A 17,537-nucleotide genomic window follows, 5' to 3' on the forward strand; every position below is an offset into this window, starting at 1 on the left:
CACAATGCAGCATGATCATTTCTATTATTACTCATGATGATATCTGGTGCTCCACTACACATGTAGCTGGGAGTTAGTAGTTTTGGCAGATCATTAATTTCCCAGTTTAAATAAAAGCTTTAAAACCTTGTTGCCTGTAGTTAGGGCACATCCAAATCTCATAAATGGAGAGTAAGGCTGTGTTGATAGAAAATAAGCTTCCACAGAGCTGAAGACAGAGTTAGAAACACCTTTCATTATTTAAACTTGAGTTCTGTAAGAATCTTGCTATATCATATTGTTTATTTATTACTGGAAATTATATTTCAGAAACTGGTGTAAACAAATGCTCTTGGCACCTGATAGAAAGAGGTTCAGGGTTGTACTGAAGAGCCTGAGACAACAGTTTCTTCCTTGGTTTTACAGGGGCTGGAACTACATTGTTAGCAACAATGACTATTTCTTCTGCTTTATTTATGTGGCCCATAAAGCACAAGCTTCACCTGCAGATGTGGTGAAATTCGAAGGGTGGGCACAGTGCCAGAGACCTATGCCTACTAAATCTTTCAGTTTCCATCTGGGAGCTAAGTGAAGATACACAATTGCTGACCACTGGTTAGCGGTCAGACAGAAAGGATTTTTGGGGATGTTTTCCAAGAGGCTGGAAAGCACTGTCCCCATGCCTTTTCCATGCTGCTTGCTGCAAACAAGACTATTTTATCAGTAATATCAGTTACAACCTGACTGATCTGTATCCAAATTCAACCTATTTTATACCTTTTTCTGTCCCTTAAGGGACAGGTTTTGCTCTCTGATCATACCCAGTTAGGAAGAATCCCCCACACAGACCTAGGTGGAGTGATCAGATTATTGCATCATTACAAGACTAAAGACCTCCCAAAATCAAATCTCTCTTTACAAAAAGGAGTGAGAATTGTCTAACCAAATGCTTCTTAAATTAAGGTATTTTACCAGAAGAATTAGCAAGCCATTACATTTTGAAGCAGACAGGAAATTAAAAGAAAAATGGTATTCCCAAGTTTGCTCACCTCCTCAGCCCCAACAGTTGGTGTAACAGCCAATCTAGGCTCTGGTGCTAATTTCACAACGTCAGCAAAGGACACATTTGTCTCAGCTACAAGTCCTGCAATGAGAATCACAATCCTGATCAATGCGAAAAGCAAGATGAGGGATGTGCCTTGGCTCCCTGGTAAATTAATACATTATATTGATCTTCCCTGGTCAGGTCAGCATTCAGGATTGAAGGATAAATGGCAGAAGATCTTACATTCCAACGCACTAGCCTGGGAAGTGGGGACTCCATGATTGAGATTTTGCCAATCACTCAATGGGTACCCTGGAGAATAGGTCAGCAGCAGAAATGCTGCTCAACAATTTCAGTAATTATTTATGATTATAAAAGTACAGTAAACAGCAGTGAAAAATATGTGGAAGTGAGGGACTCCAGGACAAAACGTGACTAAACAAAAAAAAGGAGGAGAAATTAAAACAATGTCAAGAAAATGCATTACAAATTAATAAATATATTTTATATAAGGAAGCAGAATGACAGGGGAGTTCTGCTACTACAGCATTTTGCTTTCCAAGTGAATCATAGCACTTTAGGAGTTCCTTGTTCCACATGCTAGGAATCCCAGACTAACCGTGGAACACCCTACTTGTAGATGTACGCTGCAATATTATTAAGGAGCCCTTGCCATCAATATTTCATTTATATTAGCAAGTCTACAGTTTTGCTCAATTCCTTTGCCTGGCCAAGAGTGAGTCAGCTGAAAGCATCCATCAAAAATGCCATTTAGAAACACACACAGCATGCCCCTGGGGCTTGGCTGGCAGAGTACCTGAAGGAGTCCCTCCATTTGAAATCTTCACTCAAACGCTCTGTCAACCAAGCCCCAAGATTTCACCTGCCAAATTGGTAGAGGGAATTCACATCTTCCAAAATATCTGGATTAACTTTAATGATGGCTCCACTTCTCTCATGCATTCACATGAATTAGGTGCTGGGAAGCTTCTGGTGGCTTCTGAAGCAAAAATCTGAGTGCAGAGAAAAGCAATACAGAAACGTGGCCCCAAAGGTGGAAAATGGTCCCAACTGTGGCTTCAAACATACTTGTAATCTAACTGTATTGTTTCCACTGCCTTATAAAAGTGTACTTTGCCTGACAGAACCCTTGTGTCTTTTCTGGAAAGAAAGAGGAGCATGCTGTGTGCATTAAACACATTGACTCAAGTTTTTGGCTGTGCAACTTTCTCTGCTGTTTTCAAATGCAGGAGAGCATGTAGTCTTCAGATGCTATAATGTGACAGCAGAATTTGCTTCTAAAATTAAAACCTTTCTGATTTCTTCTGATGGCTGATGTTACCTGTTCCATGCTTGTTGCAATCCCATGATCTTACATGAGCTTGCACAGAAGCTATCCATGTCTTAAGGTCCAAAAGCTTATAATAAACAAAAGAGGGACTAAAAGAAGTTGGCCTAAATATGGACTTAAGAATTTCATACACATTCTTTTGATTTGTTTAACTGTAACATATTAGGAACTGCTTGAATAAATGAATATATATGTGAATATACATGAATAAAATTTCCTGCTTGGGATTCAACTCTTAAATGGCTGGTGTCCCCCTTAAGACACACCTCCATGTGTTAGTAGATAGCAGTTAATTAATACTTGAAATCTTGGACTGTTGCATTACAGTGAGTGATGGGTACAGCAAGAAAAACGACTGGTCAACCTAAGAATATCCCAAGATTTATGGTGTTTCAAGAGAAAGTGCATACTTGAGCATGAAGCCCAGGGCATTTTGCATATCCTTTGTCTTGATGTTTAGAAGCTGGACGATACATATAGGTTTAACAACATTTACATGGCCAGCAGTATTACTAGTCCTGTCACTCCTGCCTCCTCTAATCTGCTTTACTAGGATTTAATTTTTGGTTTGGTTTGACCATTTCAGCAATCCAGTTTACAGTCTGCTTCTCAAACCAGGGCAGCAGGCTATACCAGCACCTTCACCTGGCTGTTTTCTTCCAAGTGAGGGACATGGAGGTAGCAACTCAACACAGTAAGGTCCTGGACCTTCCCCTGTCAGTACCAAAAGTTTCCAGGCCCTATCCCTTGGTTGACAAGCAGTCCCCAGACTTAAATTGTAACACAAATGTTATTCATGGGCCTGATCAAAACGCACTAAGAGCAAAAAAACCTTTTTGACCTGAATGTCCTTCCAGTGAGATCCACACAGCTTTATTCTCCTCTCATCTTCAGTGATGTTAATCCCAAGTATTAACCTACTGAAATTAAATGCCTAGCCTGCTCAGAAGTATCTCCTTAAGGTCTTACCATGAATTGCCCTGTAAGCACTTCCTAAACAAGCCGAGTTGGCGGTATCGATGGTGTACACTGGTGCGTTGAACACATCAGACAGGACCTGAGAAGTATCAAAGCATCAGTTAGGAACGTCCCTAGAAGACAAGGGATAAGCAATGCCCTATCACTGCTTAGGAAAACCAGTAACTACCTTACACCCCAGCCAAGCATTTCTACAGAAAGAAGCACCACAGGCAACAATGAGTCCTGACGTTGTCACACAACAAGGTGCTGCAAAATCTGAGCTGGAGATGTAACTGCAGCCAAGAAACCAAGTCCCAGCTCTCTCTCCAGATCTCTTTATTACAAGGTCAGAGGAATCTGGATTCAAGCATTGTCTCTCTCATAAGCCCACACAATTTGCCTGCGCCCAAGGCTTGTGTCAGGGCAAGAGATCTCAGGAACCCACAGCTTTCTTCTATCACATTTATGGCTGAGGCAAATGGAAAGGAAAGAGAGAGGAGCCAGTCATGGCAATCCACTTCTCAACTTTGATAAAAGCTCCAGAATGAAAGCCTACTAAATGTATTGTCTTCACCTTCACCCTTCCCACCAAATTCAGGTTAACAGGAAGAATGACACAGGACAGTTATATGGTCTCTACACATACCAGGATTTTTTTTCCTGTATTCAAGGGATCCTTAGCTATGAAGATATACCAAGACACTTCTCAGCTTGGCTTGACCAATACAAAGATAATTTTACCAGCAAAAAAAAAAAGTGTTATGGTAGCCAACAGATACTAAAGTTATTAGACCACAAAAAAATTGGCATTAAAATCAACACCAGGCATCGCACAATTACTGAGCACGTGTGCCCTTCCCCACAGTGTAGATTTAGGAAAACAGATATAAAAAAGGAAAAAATAAGATATATTTAGGTAGGGACAGGGAGTTTCAAGAACACTTATCTGAAAACACTATTAACAAACTCTCTCCATTTTGGTTTTGTCACTTCTAGGATTACAGGTATCCCTCAGCTGAGCAAGGTGAGAAGCAAACTAACAATTCAGATTTAACTTTGCTTTTCCCTTTTACCAAAGGCAATAGTGTATCACCTGATTTACACTGGTACAGTAGAGTCTCAGATAAGGCAACAGTGTGCTGGAATCCAGTCTGGATTAGTGATCTGCAGGCCCGACCTAGGGATTTACAGTCCTACTGATTATGGGTCCCAAGGACTTCTAAAACATTACTAAAATAGTCAATCCATGTAAGCTACAGGAAGAACAGTATGTGACATCTCTCAAGGATTTTGCCTCTTTCTCTGAAGGTGTATGGAGAATCTGCAAATCAAAACCTTTGAAAAATCACCAATTTTCATAATTTTTACTAACTAAAGGCCAATGAAAGCTTGAGCTTTAAACTTAAAACATTTTCTTCTGGTAAAATAACCAAGCCAGTATTGCCTAACTTCAGTTGCAAGCAATAAGCAATACATGAACTTCAATGCTAGAGGAGAAATGGAAAATTAATCATGGTACCTATTTAAAAGCCCTCTGGAAATGAGAAGGTCACAGAGGGCTGGTTCCACTGCCCATCCTGCCAGCCAATACTGCTGTATTGTTTCAGCACATTCCCCATCTGCTTCCTTCTCATTTCTAACAGGTATTTCTTAAGTTTAAACTGTAAATTCCTTTATACAGCAGAGAGGTGGGGGTTTTTTGCATCTCTGCAGAGCCTGACACAATAAAGCTCTACTCTATACTGAATGCTAGTAAGTGCTGTAACACTGCAAATAATAGCTACCTTTTGTGTCACATGATTATAAAATTAAAATTATTCCAAGCTCATCTAGAAGGTAAATCATTTGAAACTGTGGTTTCTGTCATTAATAATTTTTAAAGAAACTGTTAGAGGTTTTACTGTTAAAAATATTTCACTGTGCTTCATGTGGCCATTAATCAAGCACCACGTATGTTATAAAAAGCTTTCCAGAACCATAGAGAAAGCTGCCCTACCATATTAACAGATTTTCCTAAGTTGCCTCCTTTGCAGCGTAAAATACAGAAGTTACTGAATGTTGATTAATTAAATGATAGTCTTTTGTAGCCCTGGAACAAATTATCCAAAATTGACCATGATAAGGGTGGAAACTATTATTCTTTATGCAACTGATAGGGTTTCTGAGGTTTTGATTAAATTAAAAAGGAGGATCCAATTAACCAGTGATTGAATTAAGTGGATGACACTGTATTGATCATATTATACTAAGACAGTTCTAATGAGTTTTAAAAGCAGCTGTACTGTTATACGTGAAGAACAGGCACCACAGCCACCACTCTCCCATCTCCACAATTTTTCGGCTGTGTATGTTGCAGAATTACATGTTATAAGAACATTCAGTTCTCTGCCTTCATTCCACAGCAAGGAGACCTTCCTGGTACCTAAATACAGCTTTAAAGACAAACTCATCTATTAAGCCAATCTCTTTCCGAAAATATTCTTAGTAGAATTACTCCAGCAGGGACCAGTGTTTTAAGCAATTATCAGTTAATTTTCCAATGTCAAGTTCCTAAGCAAAATAACCAAAGCTGATGAAGAGAAGTGACATCTACAGGCAAAACATGCCACATTTGCTGTGTCCCAATCAGCTGTACAATCAGTGGTTACACAAATATGTGGTTTAGATGTCTCAGGAAAAAGAGCTTTCTGCTCTTTGCTCTTCAACATCCATTTATTCCAGCTCAGCTTGTGCAGAGCAGTGGAACTGTCCTTCATACAACTGCAGTTGTCAAAGAGCACAGTGGACAATAGAGGCTCTCTCTAGCTGGTAGAAAAGGACTGGCATCTTCAGAAAACAATTCACCCCATGTTGACTAACTTTAGTGCCATGACTTAGCCCAAGATTTAGTCAGGTGCCTTTTGGTGTGTACATGTCCACCTGCAGGCTCAGTGTCAGAGCCTCTAGTCAAAGGGGAGCTTGCTTGTCCAAGCTGTCAGTGGAGTAAAAGATACTCAGAACAAGGGCAGAGTTTTGGGGTTTGTATGGGGGTTTTGTTTGTTTGAGGTAGGGTTTTTTGAGTGTTCAGCACCAGCATAATATCCCCAATCCATCATCCAAATGACAGAAGTCTCAGGTATTATTTCAAGTCTCTTCTTGATTTTTTTGCTGATGAATTTGATGTAAGTGATAAGACCTTGAAATCAACAGTGCTTCAGATGCACATTCATAAAACTAGGAGACTGTAAAGAAATCTTTCAAGTTCAATACAAAATTAGCAGTGAGCTAACAGTGTTCACACTAAACCTGGACAAAAGCCCCAAAGACTTGCAGCAGGCTCACAATCTGTCCTGGTTTGAGCTCAAAACAGGACAACCCCATAGCCACACCTTCCTGCGCAGGTGCAGTGATTTGGACTCAGTACATCAAAATAAAAATGAAGATGAATCTGATCAGTTCAAAGGATTGTCTACTCACCTGTAAGATCTTTTTATTGTGGGATGCACCACCAGTAGCCAAAATCCTTGTTCTAGGCACTGCAATGCAATACAACATATGGATCAGACTGAAAGTGCATATTGTCAAGATCTGCACTACTGAACCAAGCAATGAGAACAAGGAGGTGGGAGTCAGATGGTCTGGGCTCTCTCTCTCTGTACCTCTAATTTACCTTCTGTAAAAAATGACTTAAGACTAATTACTCACCTTTCCAAGTCACATTAGAACAGTTCCTTAGAAGAGGCAACATAAATATTGCAGACCTATTATTATTATGGTGCTATTAAAGTCAGGGAGACTTGCAAAAAAGATATACAACAAAAAAGGCAGTGTTATTACACTACAGCTCTGGTTTGAGGTCAGACTGGTTTGGCTCATAGCTGTATATACACAAACTGACAGATAACCTTTAAAATCAGCAACATTTTCCAAACTTATCTCCTTGTGACGTTCACAGTCAGAATTCACTGAAACTTGGGCAATCCCTACATGCTTGAATGATAAGGAAGTGTGTCAAAAGGTAATTAGAGATGGTCTGAGTTGCTTCAATAAAATGAAAAAAAATATAAATCTGAACTTTTATCCAATGCAAACACACAGCTTTGGGGTGCTGAAAAGTTATCCTGCATCCTTTAAAGAATCCTATCCTTCCTTCTCCCATTCCTGAATGTCTGTCCTGTGCCTCATCCTTTATTTGTGTGCATGTATGCACTGGAGTACAGCATGTAACTAGCCATACTTCTCTCCATAACCACAATTCTGCAGGGCATTATAATTTTGAGTAGTCAAAATGAAAATTCAGTCTTCAAAGGCTTAAAACAAAATAAATGCATAAATACTTTGATAGCATATATTTTAAAAATCTAAACACTTGACTACCCTGATTTATGACAATAATAAGATAAGGCATCACATATACGCTCTCAATAGGGGAATTTTACTGTGTTTTTTTTAATAAAATCTAAAGATAATTTATTTCTCACAAGGCAAGGCAAAGTTGGTCAACTTACACTAATGCCCTAAGTAACTTACTGCCATTTATCCTTTCAAGTATCCTAATGACAAAAGCCCTGAAGACAGAATTAGAAATAAAAAGAAAGCACACGATGCCATTTCTAGGCTCACAGGTGCTCAGGTGGAGTCTAAGACCTAGACAAAGCATTGCATGGGGGACCCTATTTTACTGATAAATTTAATTTTATTTTCCTCTTTGGAGGATATTCAGTGATGCACAAATTGGGTTTTAAAAGCCATTAGGATCTCTGTCAATGTCAGTAAACAAATAAAACAAACAACAGAGTGATTCCTCAGGGGAAACAAGTTTCAATTATACCAACACAGAGTGACAGATCCCTGCCAAGATTATCACAACATAATAGCACAGAAACCAGTGAAAAATAACTATTAAGCCTCTGTTCCCAGAAACCAAACTGAACTATAAATTATTTGCCTAGTAGTCACAATCTTGTCTTGCTAAACCTTGTTGCAGATGGAAATTCTTGCAGAACTACTATATCCAGCGTGAAAACACCACATTCTATCTGACACAGACAGAATGAGAAACAAACATTTGCTCCATTCCACAGCAGTTAAAACCAAAGAATAAGACCTGCTTGCTCTCCACTGCCTCTGGAAAGGGGCTTAATAAACTGCTGGGCTATCACCATCAGGAAAGAATAGTGGACAATACAGAAGTGGTAAAGCCAAGCAGCAACTACCCCTATGAAAACTGCAGACATATCTTAGCTCAAGTGTTTCTTACACTTCCATCTATCTGCATGCCAGCTCTCTCAGAGCTTCTGCTCCACAATTTTCCAAATGTTTCATAGCGCTGTCAGGATATACTGCTGTCTGCTTCCACTGCACAGTGACTGATAGGGGAGGCAGGGCTGATCTGTGCCTTCTAGCTGACTCCAGTGCCCCTGAAACAGGTAAAATGTTGGCATTAGGAATCACAGACACTTATCAGAGACTTACTCCTTGCTAGGTCAGAAGATTCAGGTTTTGGTTACCTTATCAATTTATGCCATAACTGTAATTCCAGATACTTCTACATAAATAGGTTACCATAAGAAAAGTAGGGGTGATTTCACAGTGCATTTGCTATTCAATACAAACCACTCAGGAGTATGCATTTACCCAGCTATTAGTTAGATATCTACCAAGAGGGCAAACAGTGTTTAACACCCTTATAATCTAAACATTCATCTTAATCCAGAATAATTACTTCATAGCAAAATTCTAATAGCTATGTCAGTATATAACCTACTTGATAAAAGAAACTAACAATTTACACTGCAAAGTTTCTAACGTTGGTTGGACATCTCAAGTTCTAAACTGGATCAGCTTATGAGCATGAACACACAGATACATAGTAAAAAAAATACCCAAACCCCATGCTGAAACTACATGAAGGGTAAAATCATTCATTCTCCTTTGCTTTGAATAATGAGGCTGGCTCAGTTGACCGAAACATATCCCAGTGGGTAGCAGCCTAGTGAGTCCTAGCCAGCACTGCCTGACAACACAATCTCACCTGCTGTACTGGTGGGACTGGTCCATCCAGACCACATGGAATAGTGATCCTAGGTGAAGCCAGTGTTTCCCAAGGCAGCTCTGCATACAGCCAGAGCAGAGACAACAGCTTCCCTAGTTGAGTCTCAGCCACTTCTTACAGATGAGGGGTAGGTCCCAAAATAACTTAATTGAATTTGCTGATTTTTAGGTTTACCTCTTATTTCAATCTCTCTCCTGAGAGTGAGGAAAGTACATTGATCACTGAATTCAGGGATTGTCTTTTTAATGCCTATATTGTGTGCTTTACTGAATGGTGGACATTTGCTCTGAGATGTGTAATTGGATACATCTTATAAATAAATAAAGCAAGCCCATTATTTATGTATACAGGGGCATTAACAAAGACATTGCTCATCCATCACCAGTGGTGTTCTCAGTCAGCTGTACTTGAATCTGTCAGGAGTTACCATCTATCCCCTACAGCAGTGCACAGAAAGAACTTAAATACAGTGTTAAAAAAAAAACCCAACAAAAAACACCACCAAAAAACCACAACCAAAACAAAAACTGTAGCAAACATTATTAATTAATTCAATTCTTTGGCAGTTGAGAGAATCAGATTTAAATGTATTTTAATTAAAAAGCTCCCTTTATAGTACCTAACCAACCAGTTTCTTTCCAATTAAAAACTAATGATTTTTTTAGAGAGCTGATACAGAATTTTAACCATCTAGAAAGCATTTGTCTAGGAAACATTGCACCCTGTCTGTAAGAGTTGCTAAACTGAAAGAGTGGTCAAGCACTGGAACAGCCTGCACAAGCAGGTGGTTGAGTCACCATCCTTGGAGGTATTCAAGAAATATGTAGATGTGGCACTTCAGGGCCTGCTCCAGTGGCCGAGGTTTTGTGGGGGTTTTGTGGGTGTTTTTTTGGTGGGGTGTGGTTTTGGTTTGTGCTTTTTTGGTTGGTTTTGTATTGGGGTTTTTTTTGTGTGTGTTTATGTGTGTTAATGGTTGGACCCTGTGATCTCAGAAGTCCTTTCTACCATGACAATTCTGTGATCTGTGGTGTCATCCTGCAACATGTACATATTTTACAGATCTATTATCTGCTGTGGAACATGGTGACTGATCTAATGAAATTCAGTTAGTCATTCCCACCAGCCAGGAGCAGGGTGCAGGCCCAAGTAAAGAAGTTCACTTATGTGGGAAGACTGAGCATGAGGCACTTTCCCATACAGGACTGAGAAGTCAGCCCACTCTATATATGTTACACACACAATCCCCATTCTGCTTTTCACACAGATCCAGCAAAAGTGAATGATGTCAAAGTTCACCTCCTGCCTCTTGTTTTCAGCCAAAATATTGCTTTCATTGAAAGGTACGTAAGGGAAAAAAAAATAAAAATCTGTCACTGAGACAAGGGAGAAATTACTATTATTTGTGTTCAGCAGTTGTCAGTGGTCCAAAAAAGACTGAAGACCTGCATCACTGTATATTTACAAACACAGAACTGCTGCCTTCCCAGAAAAGCAAGCAGTTTAAGAAGACTATGACAAAAAGTGGAAGGAAAAACAAAGATTTTAGAGCAGACTTAAAGAGCATTGCCCAAGTGAATTCAACAAGTGAGACTGTGGAACCAGTAACACTGGGAGACTCTCTCCTGACATTCCTCTAACGGTCTTGGCACATAACCATAGCTATTAAGAAAAATAATCACATAAGCAAACTCTCATCAATCAGAAGGTTAGTGCTGTTAATTAGCACCAAAAGCCTGCTGCCACATCATTTGTGCAAGGAGGCTGGAGGTAGAAATTCACCCGTCTGTTCCACCAGGATCAGGGTTGTATCACACTGCTAACGGGTCTGGATGCTGGAATCGATGGGACGACTCCTGACCTCAGGCCTTTTGGGTCTGGCCATATTTCAACTGGACTGTAGCAACGTGCCTGTGTCAGCTCAGAATTTTGCTGGCTCATGCTCTGCAAAGTCCAAAAGCAGAATTTGACTTTCTGTTTGGAGGCTGAAAACTTCAGCTTCTTCAGCTAAATTTCCAGTGCTACACACAGCCCAGGTTTGTATCCCAAATGCCAGTCACTCCCTGACTTTCAAAACTCCTAAAAGACATTTTGAAGGCTTTATCCAAACAACTTCATGATGTCTTTCTCATCACAACTGAATCCATAAACAAAACAGAACAATAGAACATGCATTCAAAAAGCAGCTGATTATGCACACGAATCCACGCCAGCTATAAGCATGATTGCAAATAACTGCAATTTACAATTTGCAAGCAATGAGAAAAGTATCAGCCCCTCTTTTATTTCTGATTAACTCCAAACACTATAATTTTTTTAAAGTATTTTCTAGCTTTTCATTCTAGAAATACAAAACAAAAGTATATTATTATTCTGTCTCATTTATAAAACAAATGTTCCAAAATTGTCCTCCATGCATATTAACTCTTCCAAAATTAATGCTAATTTTTCTTATTCATGTAGAGACTGTGAAATTAAACTCCTGCTATGGTAAAAGGTTTCTCTTGTCTGCACCCTTTTAAATATGAAAATGTACAAGATACTGAGTGCCCTTTATGTGCTTCTGAGTTCTAGGACTGCATCCAAAGGCACTTGCTTCTCTACCTCATTGTTCTGCATCACTTCTGACATCTCCAAGTATTTAATACCAGAGAAAAAAAGACAGCCACAAACCAGCCTGCAGCACATCAGACAATATCTGACTGATTGAGGCAAAAGTACCATAAACTAGAACACATCCTTTTATTTTCTTTGTTTTCACTTTTTAATTATTTTTTTTTTTTAATTTAGACCAATACAACTGCCCAAGTGAATAAATTACAAGCTTAAAGCCAAATATTCAAACACATCGAGTTAGTTCTGGAGCCCCCAACACAGGAAGAACATGGAGCTGCTGGAACACATACAGAAGAGGGCCATGAACATGAAGAGGGCCTGGAGCTCCTCTGCTCTGAAGACAGGCTGAGAGAGTTGGGGCTGTTCAATCTGGAAAAGAGAAGGTTCTGTGGGGACCTCAGAGCACCTTCCAGTACCTGAGAGGGCTACAGGAAAGCTAGATGGACTTTTTACAAGAACATAGAGTGAGAGGACTAGAGGGAACTGTTTCAAACTGAAAGAGGGGAGATTTAGACTGGCTATTTAGCAAGATATTCTTTCCTGTGAGGATGGTGAGACACTGGAACAGGTTGCCAAGAGAAGCTGTGGATTCCCCAGCCCTGGAATGGAGGGTGCTTGGAGCAATCTGGTCTAGTAGAAGGTGTGGCAGGAGGGTTGGAACTAGATGATCTTTAAGGTCCCTTCCAACCCAAACCATTCTATGAAATTCACCCACCTCTAGAGTTCTAAAAGCCACATAGTAATTCATAAAAGCTTTTAAAAACTATTTTTAGAAGTATTTCTGACTTTCACTTTGAAGCATTAGCTAATTTATTACAGAGAAAATCAAGCCCTATTTGCCATCCAGGTTAGCTGTTCTCTTACTTATAAGCCAAGAAGTTTTCATATTTTATAACATGCTTTAATTTCACTGAAGGTTTCAATAGCTCAAGTGTATGTCAGAAACTTTCTAGACATAGAATTTATTCTTACTTTTTATATGCAGTGCCTGGGGAAGAAAAAACAATTTTTAAGGAGAGAATTGATCACCGGCCTCTGAGGCTACTGCTGCTGTCACACCAGCTGGAATTCAAAAGGGTAAAAAAGCCTCCATTTTCTCAGCCCCAATGACAAATATGGGTAATTTTCTCAACATTTATGCTGCTTACATAGATAAAGTCTCTACAATGATGTACAGGAGAACAGGCATGATTTTTCTTGGTCATCCTGCTGTAAGGCAAGAATAGTATCACTAAAATGAGCAGATGCACACACACCTAAGTAAAACAGTAGAAATGGAATCCCTACTGCTACTCTAGCTCATCTTATGTTCTCAAGAAACTTCTAATGGCAGAAATTGTTCTTCATGAGGATGCCAAATCTTGCTTTCTCAAGACCCTGCTTCAATAAAGACAAAACTTTATCTTTCACAACATGAAGCTTAAAGACACCAAATCACCTAACTCTGAAAATCCTTAGTCTAGCTCAATTCAGATATGAATTTAAAACCTAATGTTAACTCAAAGCATTCCTTTTTTTATTGGATTTCAGAAGAAATAAACATATAAAAACATGGACACAAATTCCCTTGTAGCAGCACCTTAAATTATTACAGATCACCTCAAAAATGCACATAGTCTAAGATGTACTATGAGAAACAAAACCTACACAAGATCCAACCCCACTGACAATTCAACTTCATCGACTTCAGAAGAGTTATACAGCAGGGAAAACTTGGGCACATGAATGTTAAAGACTTATTTGGGAACAAACAGATCAATAGTCATAACAGTGTTATAACATATACATTGACATGCTTGCAAGAAGTCCTCTGAAATATTTGCACTTCTTGTAGAAACACTGCAGAACTGCAATCACTTATCAATTTGCTGTGATTTTTTCTTGTTGAGACACAATTCTCTTATTTGACAGAACATTTTGATGAAGCCTGGGATAAATTCCAATGGTAAAGTATAAAAAGAAGAAAATCCACAACTCAGCACTGGAGTTTACAGCAGAAAAAGAAAAAAAAGCAGCAGATTCAGAATGTAAGTTTTCATAGATATAGGCTGAGTATTTTGGAAAAATGTTTCTGTGAAAACTTTTAAGGATACAGATGAAAGACAAATTAGAAGGACCACTTCAAATCTGTTTGGTCAAGACTGAAAACCTATATGGGGGTAAGTCCTCTCCTGAAGACATTACTGCTAACAATAATTTAATAAACCCTTGCTATCTGTAACTGGTGTAAGTTCCTTGCTCTGATTTAATTACTTAAAGAAAAAAGAAGGAATATATTTCATTAATTTGTAGGTAAAATGTGTTCATGTACCAATGTAACTGACTTACATAAGGTTTAATTTATTTCTTTTTTTGGCCTCTCACTGAAGCTTCGGGGGTTTTTTTGTTACCCAAAGTTTGGCTATGGCAAGAACTGTGAAATTTAAAAATAGTGTGTGTTGGGGAAACATACCAATCCCCACAAAAGTTATTCAGCAGTTGTCCAAACAACCATAAAGTAGCCAAGGCTCCAAGTAAAGGCTTAACAAGAAGTGTAGTCTGCTTTGATTTACCCCACACTTCCACAATTATCCACAGACTCTTGGAAACAGCTTTGCCTTGCCCTTCCATTTCAGAACTCCTGTCATTAAGCAAATAAACGTGAAATCAGGAACCACTGCAACAAATCAACTGAGCCACAAAAAATGTTCTAAAGTAGGTGGTACCAGTCTGAAAACAAAACCTGTAGGACAGCCAAAGAGGGCATTTGATATCCAGCTACCACATCCAGCTATTTAAAAACCTACCTACAGAATGGGCCGAAAATGTAAGGGGTCAGAGCAAACCAGCTGCTTAAACAAGATGACACAACTTTAACACAGTGATCCCACCATCAGGCCCAGCTCTGTATTTGCTGAACTAATCTGAAGAAGACACAGAATCTCAGCTGAAGGACTCAAAGTGACAGAATTTACTGTGTCTACTGCCTGTTTTCACATTTAATGACCTTTAAAGTTAAATATTTTCACTTTTCCCATAATGTAGGTTTTTATTCTTTAAACTTCTAGTCACCTGATCTTTGTGGCTTCAACCTTCCAGTTAAAACATCACTGTATCTTGGCACTTACAGACCACATCTTGTCCTTTTTCATAAGCTACAGATATTAAGTTCTGATATTCATTAAAAGGCATAATTTCAAGACCACAAACCACTGCTGCTTAGTGCTGCTGGTAGACAACCAGTGCCTGGCAGAAATGTCTTCACCACTGAAACCACCATCAAAAAAGAGCAGAGTTGATAAGAGGATTTAAAAAGTCTACCTTAGAAGTATCTGACACTGCATGTTGTCAGTTTGCCTAACCAAATATTTAGGAGCAAAGTGCCAGTGTACAAAAACTCCTGATAAATCACACAGAACCTTTTTCTAGAAACCTGTCTGGCTTCTTGAGAGAATATTCCACCTTTGAAGGTCTGCAGCTCCAACAGACACATACAGACACATGGTCTGCAGAGTCCCATGATAGGAGGTCGGGTGTCCTGTGTTCCTGCTACAGGAAGCTCCAGAGTTCCGGAGGGCTCTGCACTGAGCTGCATCAGGACCTCTGGGAACCCTGGAAATGCAAACTTACTGCCTCTGATGATCAGGACTGGAGGTGAGACATTCACCCAAACTCAGAGGCACGCAAGATGTTCCCAGAAATTGGTTTAAAAAAACAAAACAAACACACAAAAAAAAGACCCCTGCTATCTTAGGCATTTTCCACTAACTAAAAATGAGTGTGTTTGTTAACGCTGCTAGCATTGCAGCACAGCTCAGTATTTCCTCAAAAATTCCAACAAATGAGAAAAGTGCTTGAAACTCGCAAAACATCCACCCCCATCCCATGCCTATCACAACTCTGATGTGTATAATTACCATGTGGCTTTGCAGACCACACATCAGTAAATACTGCTTGCTACTGAGTAATTTAGAAACACAAACACCATCGTCGTTTCATTTTTAAAAACTGTCTGTCCTCATGCACAGCAATATTCAGCCTTGCAAATCTTCTAAGGGAAACAGAAAATTACATTTGCAAATCAACATATGACACCACCCACCAAAGGTTAAAATGAGAAAAGGAAGGAGATAAATGAGCTGCCCAAGGTCGCTCAAAATCAGTAGAACAACCAAGAATAGAACAAAGGCCTCTTCATTACTTAGATCACAAATGCATTGGATTCTGCATTAGTTAACCTACAGAGTCTGTGCATCAGTAGCAAGACATGTCCACAGGAGAAAATGCAGTAATAATCAGCTGCAAGTTCAGCATTACCTAAAGCCACAGGATATAATCAAAAGTTACAGGGTGCGATGACCTGACCTTGAATGCCACTTGAGTGAAAGGGGGAAAGAACATCCTACCAGGTATCTTGATTTTAGAGAAACCCAAACCACCACAAACTTGGGGGAAAAAATCAGCGGGAGATCTAGATTTGAAAACCAGATCTCTATTAGATCTCAGGACTGTTCTGTTTCCCTCAGCACTAGTCTTTGCATCTTATCAACAAAGGCCTCTAGAAATGCAACAGAAGTGTCAAAGTCCAAGCATCATCTTATTTTTGCAAAGGATATGCCAGCTGAAAAACAGAAAAGAACTTACAAAACAAGTCAATTTGGGTGCATTCTTTACAAGGTTTTTCAAAATAATTGTTACAACTGTTTGGCATTTACAAAAATTCTGCCTGTAGCTCTTCTCCTAGTCCTGTAAGAGTCTTCTGTGTTTGGTGGCGCTTAAATTTTTTTTCTCCTTTGTTTTTCTTTTTAGTACCTCCTATTCTTCCGAACAGAAATAACCTACAGCTTGTAAAGTACCTCACAAGAATAAAATGAATTAATAGGAAGGTGTACCTGCTCACAAAACAGTAGGCTGAGGTAGCAGAAAATCTGTTTAATCGGTTGTTCAATGAAGTACCATATGCCAAGAAGGGAAAAAAATACATTGAGTCGGAAACATTTACTCCTTTTCCTCCCTAAGAACTATACCAAACTTACTAGCAGAAAAATAAATAAATAATAACAACACAAACACACTGGCCTGTGTGCAACTATGGTGGGGTAATTCACTTCTCTGAATGTCTTTCTGTACCTACAGAATTCAGCACTGGGGACTGCTTGTACCAGTTGAGGCTCTGAGCACGACTGAAATGTTCTGTTATTAATAAACCTGCTTTCCAAGTGGATTATTTATAAATTATTTTTCTGACCTCTGGCAGGTTAGAAGTAAAGAGAGAATACAGGGGTTTTTTCTCCTTTAACAGAAAAAGAAAGGCTACAGAGAGATGAATAGGGAGAAGCAATTAATATTTCCTCATAATTGTCACCCTGAATGGGAGAACCGCTACGTTTCTTGGGGTTTCTGTGCAGAAAGGTTCCAGGTAACTATTCATTCACGGGGCTGGGTTCATGTAAATCAGATGCTGTTGCCAAGCAACTATAGGTGCTAAGGAATGAGAAACAGTCTGCAGAAACCTAATAGCCTGGAGAGAAAAAGAACTACAATCTGAGATTTATGGCATATATAAAAGGGAAAGA

At 39.2% G+C, this 17,537-nt stretch overlaps 1 protein-coding gene across 1 annotated transcript in view; it reads right to left on the reverse strand.

Annotated features, from left to right (window-relative positions):
• Positions 1–17,537, reverse strand: part of XYLB (xylulokinase homolog (H. influenzae)) — an 82,797-nt gene that overhangs the window by 7,110 nt on the left and 58,150 nt on the right. The window contains exons 16-18 of the mRNA XM_010006016.1: positions 6,792–6,850; positions 3,345–3,432; positions 1,029–1,123 (exon numbers count right to left, since the gene is read on the reverse strand). Coding sequence (XP_010004318.1) covers positions 1,029–1,123; positions 3,345–3,432; positions 6,792–6,850 — 242 coding nt within the window. The remainder of the gene's footprint in view (positions 1–1,028; positions 1,124–3,344; positions 3,433–6,791; positions 6,851–17,537) is intronic.

The sequence above is a fragment of the Chaetura pelagica genome, unplaced genomic scaffold (genome assembly GCF_000747805.2).
Source record: "Chaetura pelagica isolate M959 unplaced genomic scaffold, ChaPel_1.0 scaffold199, whole genome shotgun sequence".
NCBI classification, from domain to species: domain Eukaryota; kingdom Metazoa; phylum Chordata; class Aves; order Apodiformes; family Apodidae; genus Chaetura; species Chaetura pelagica.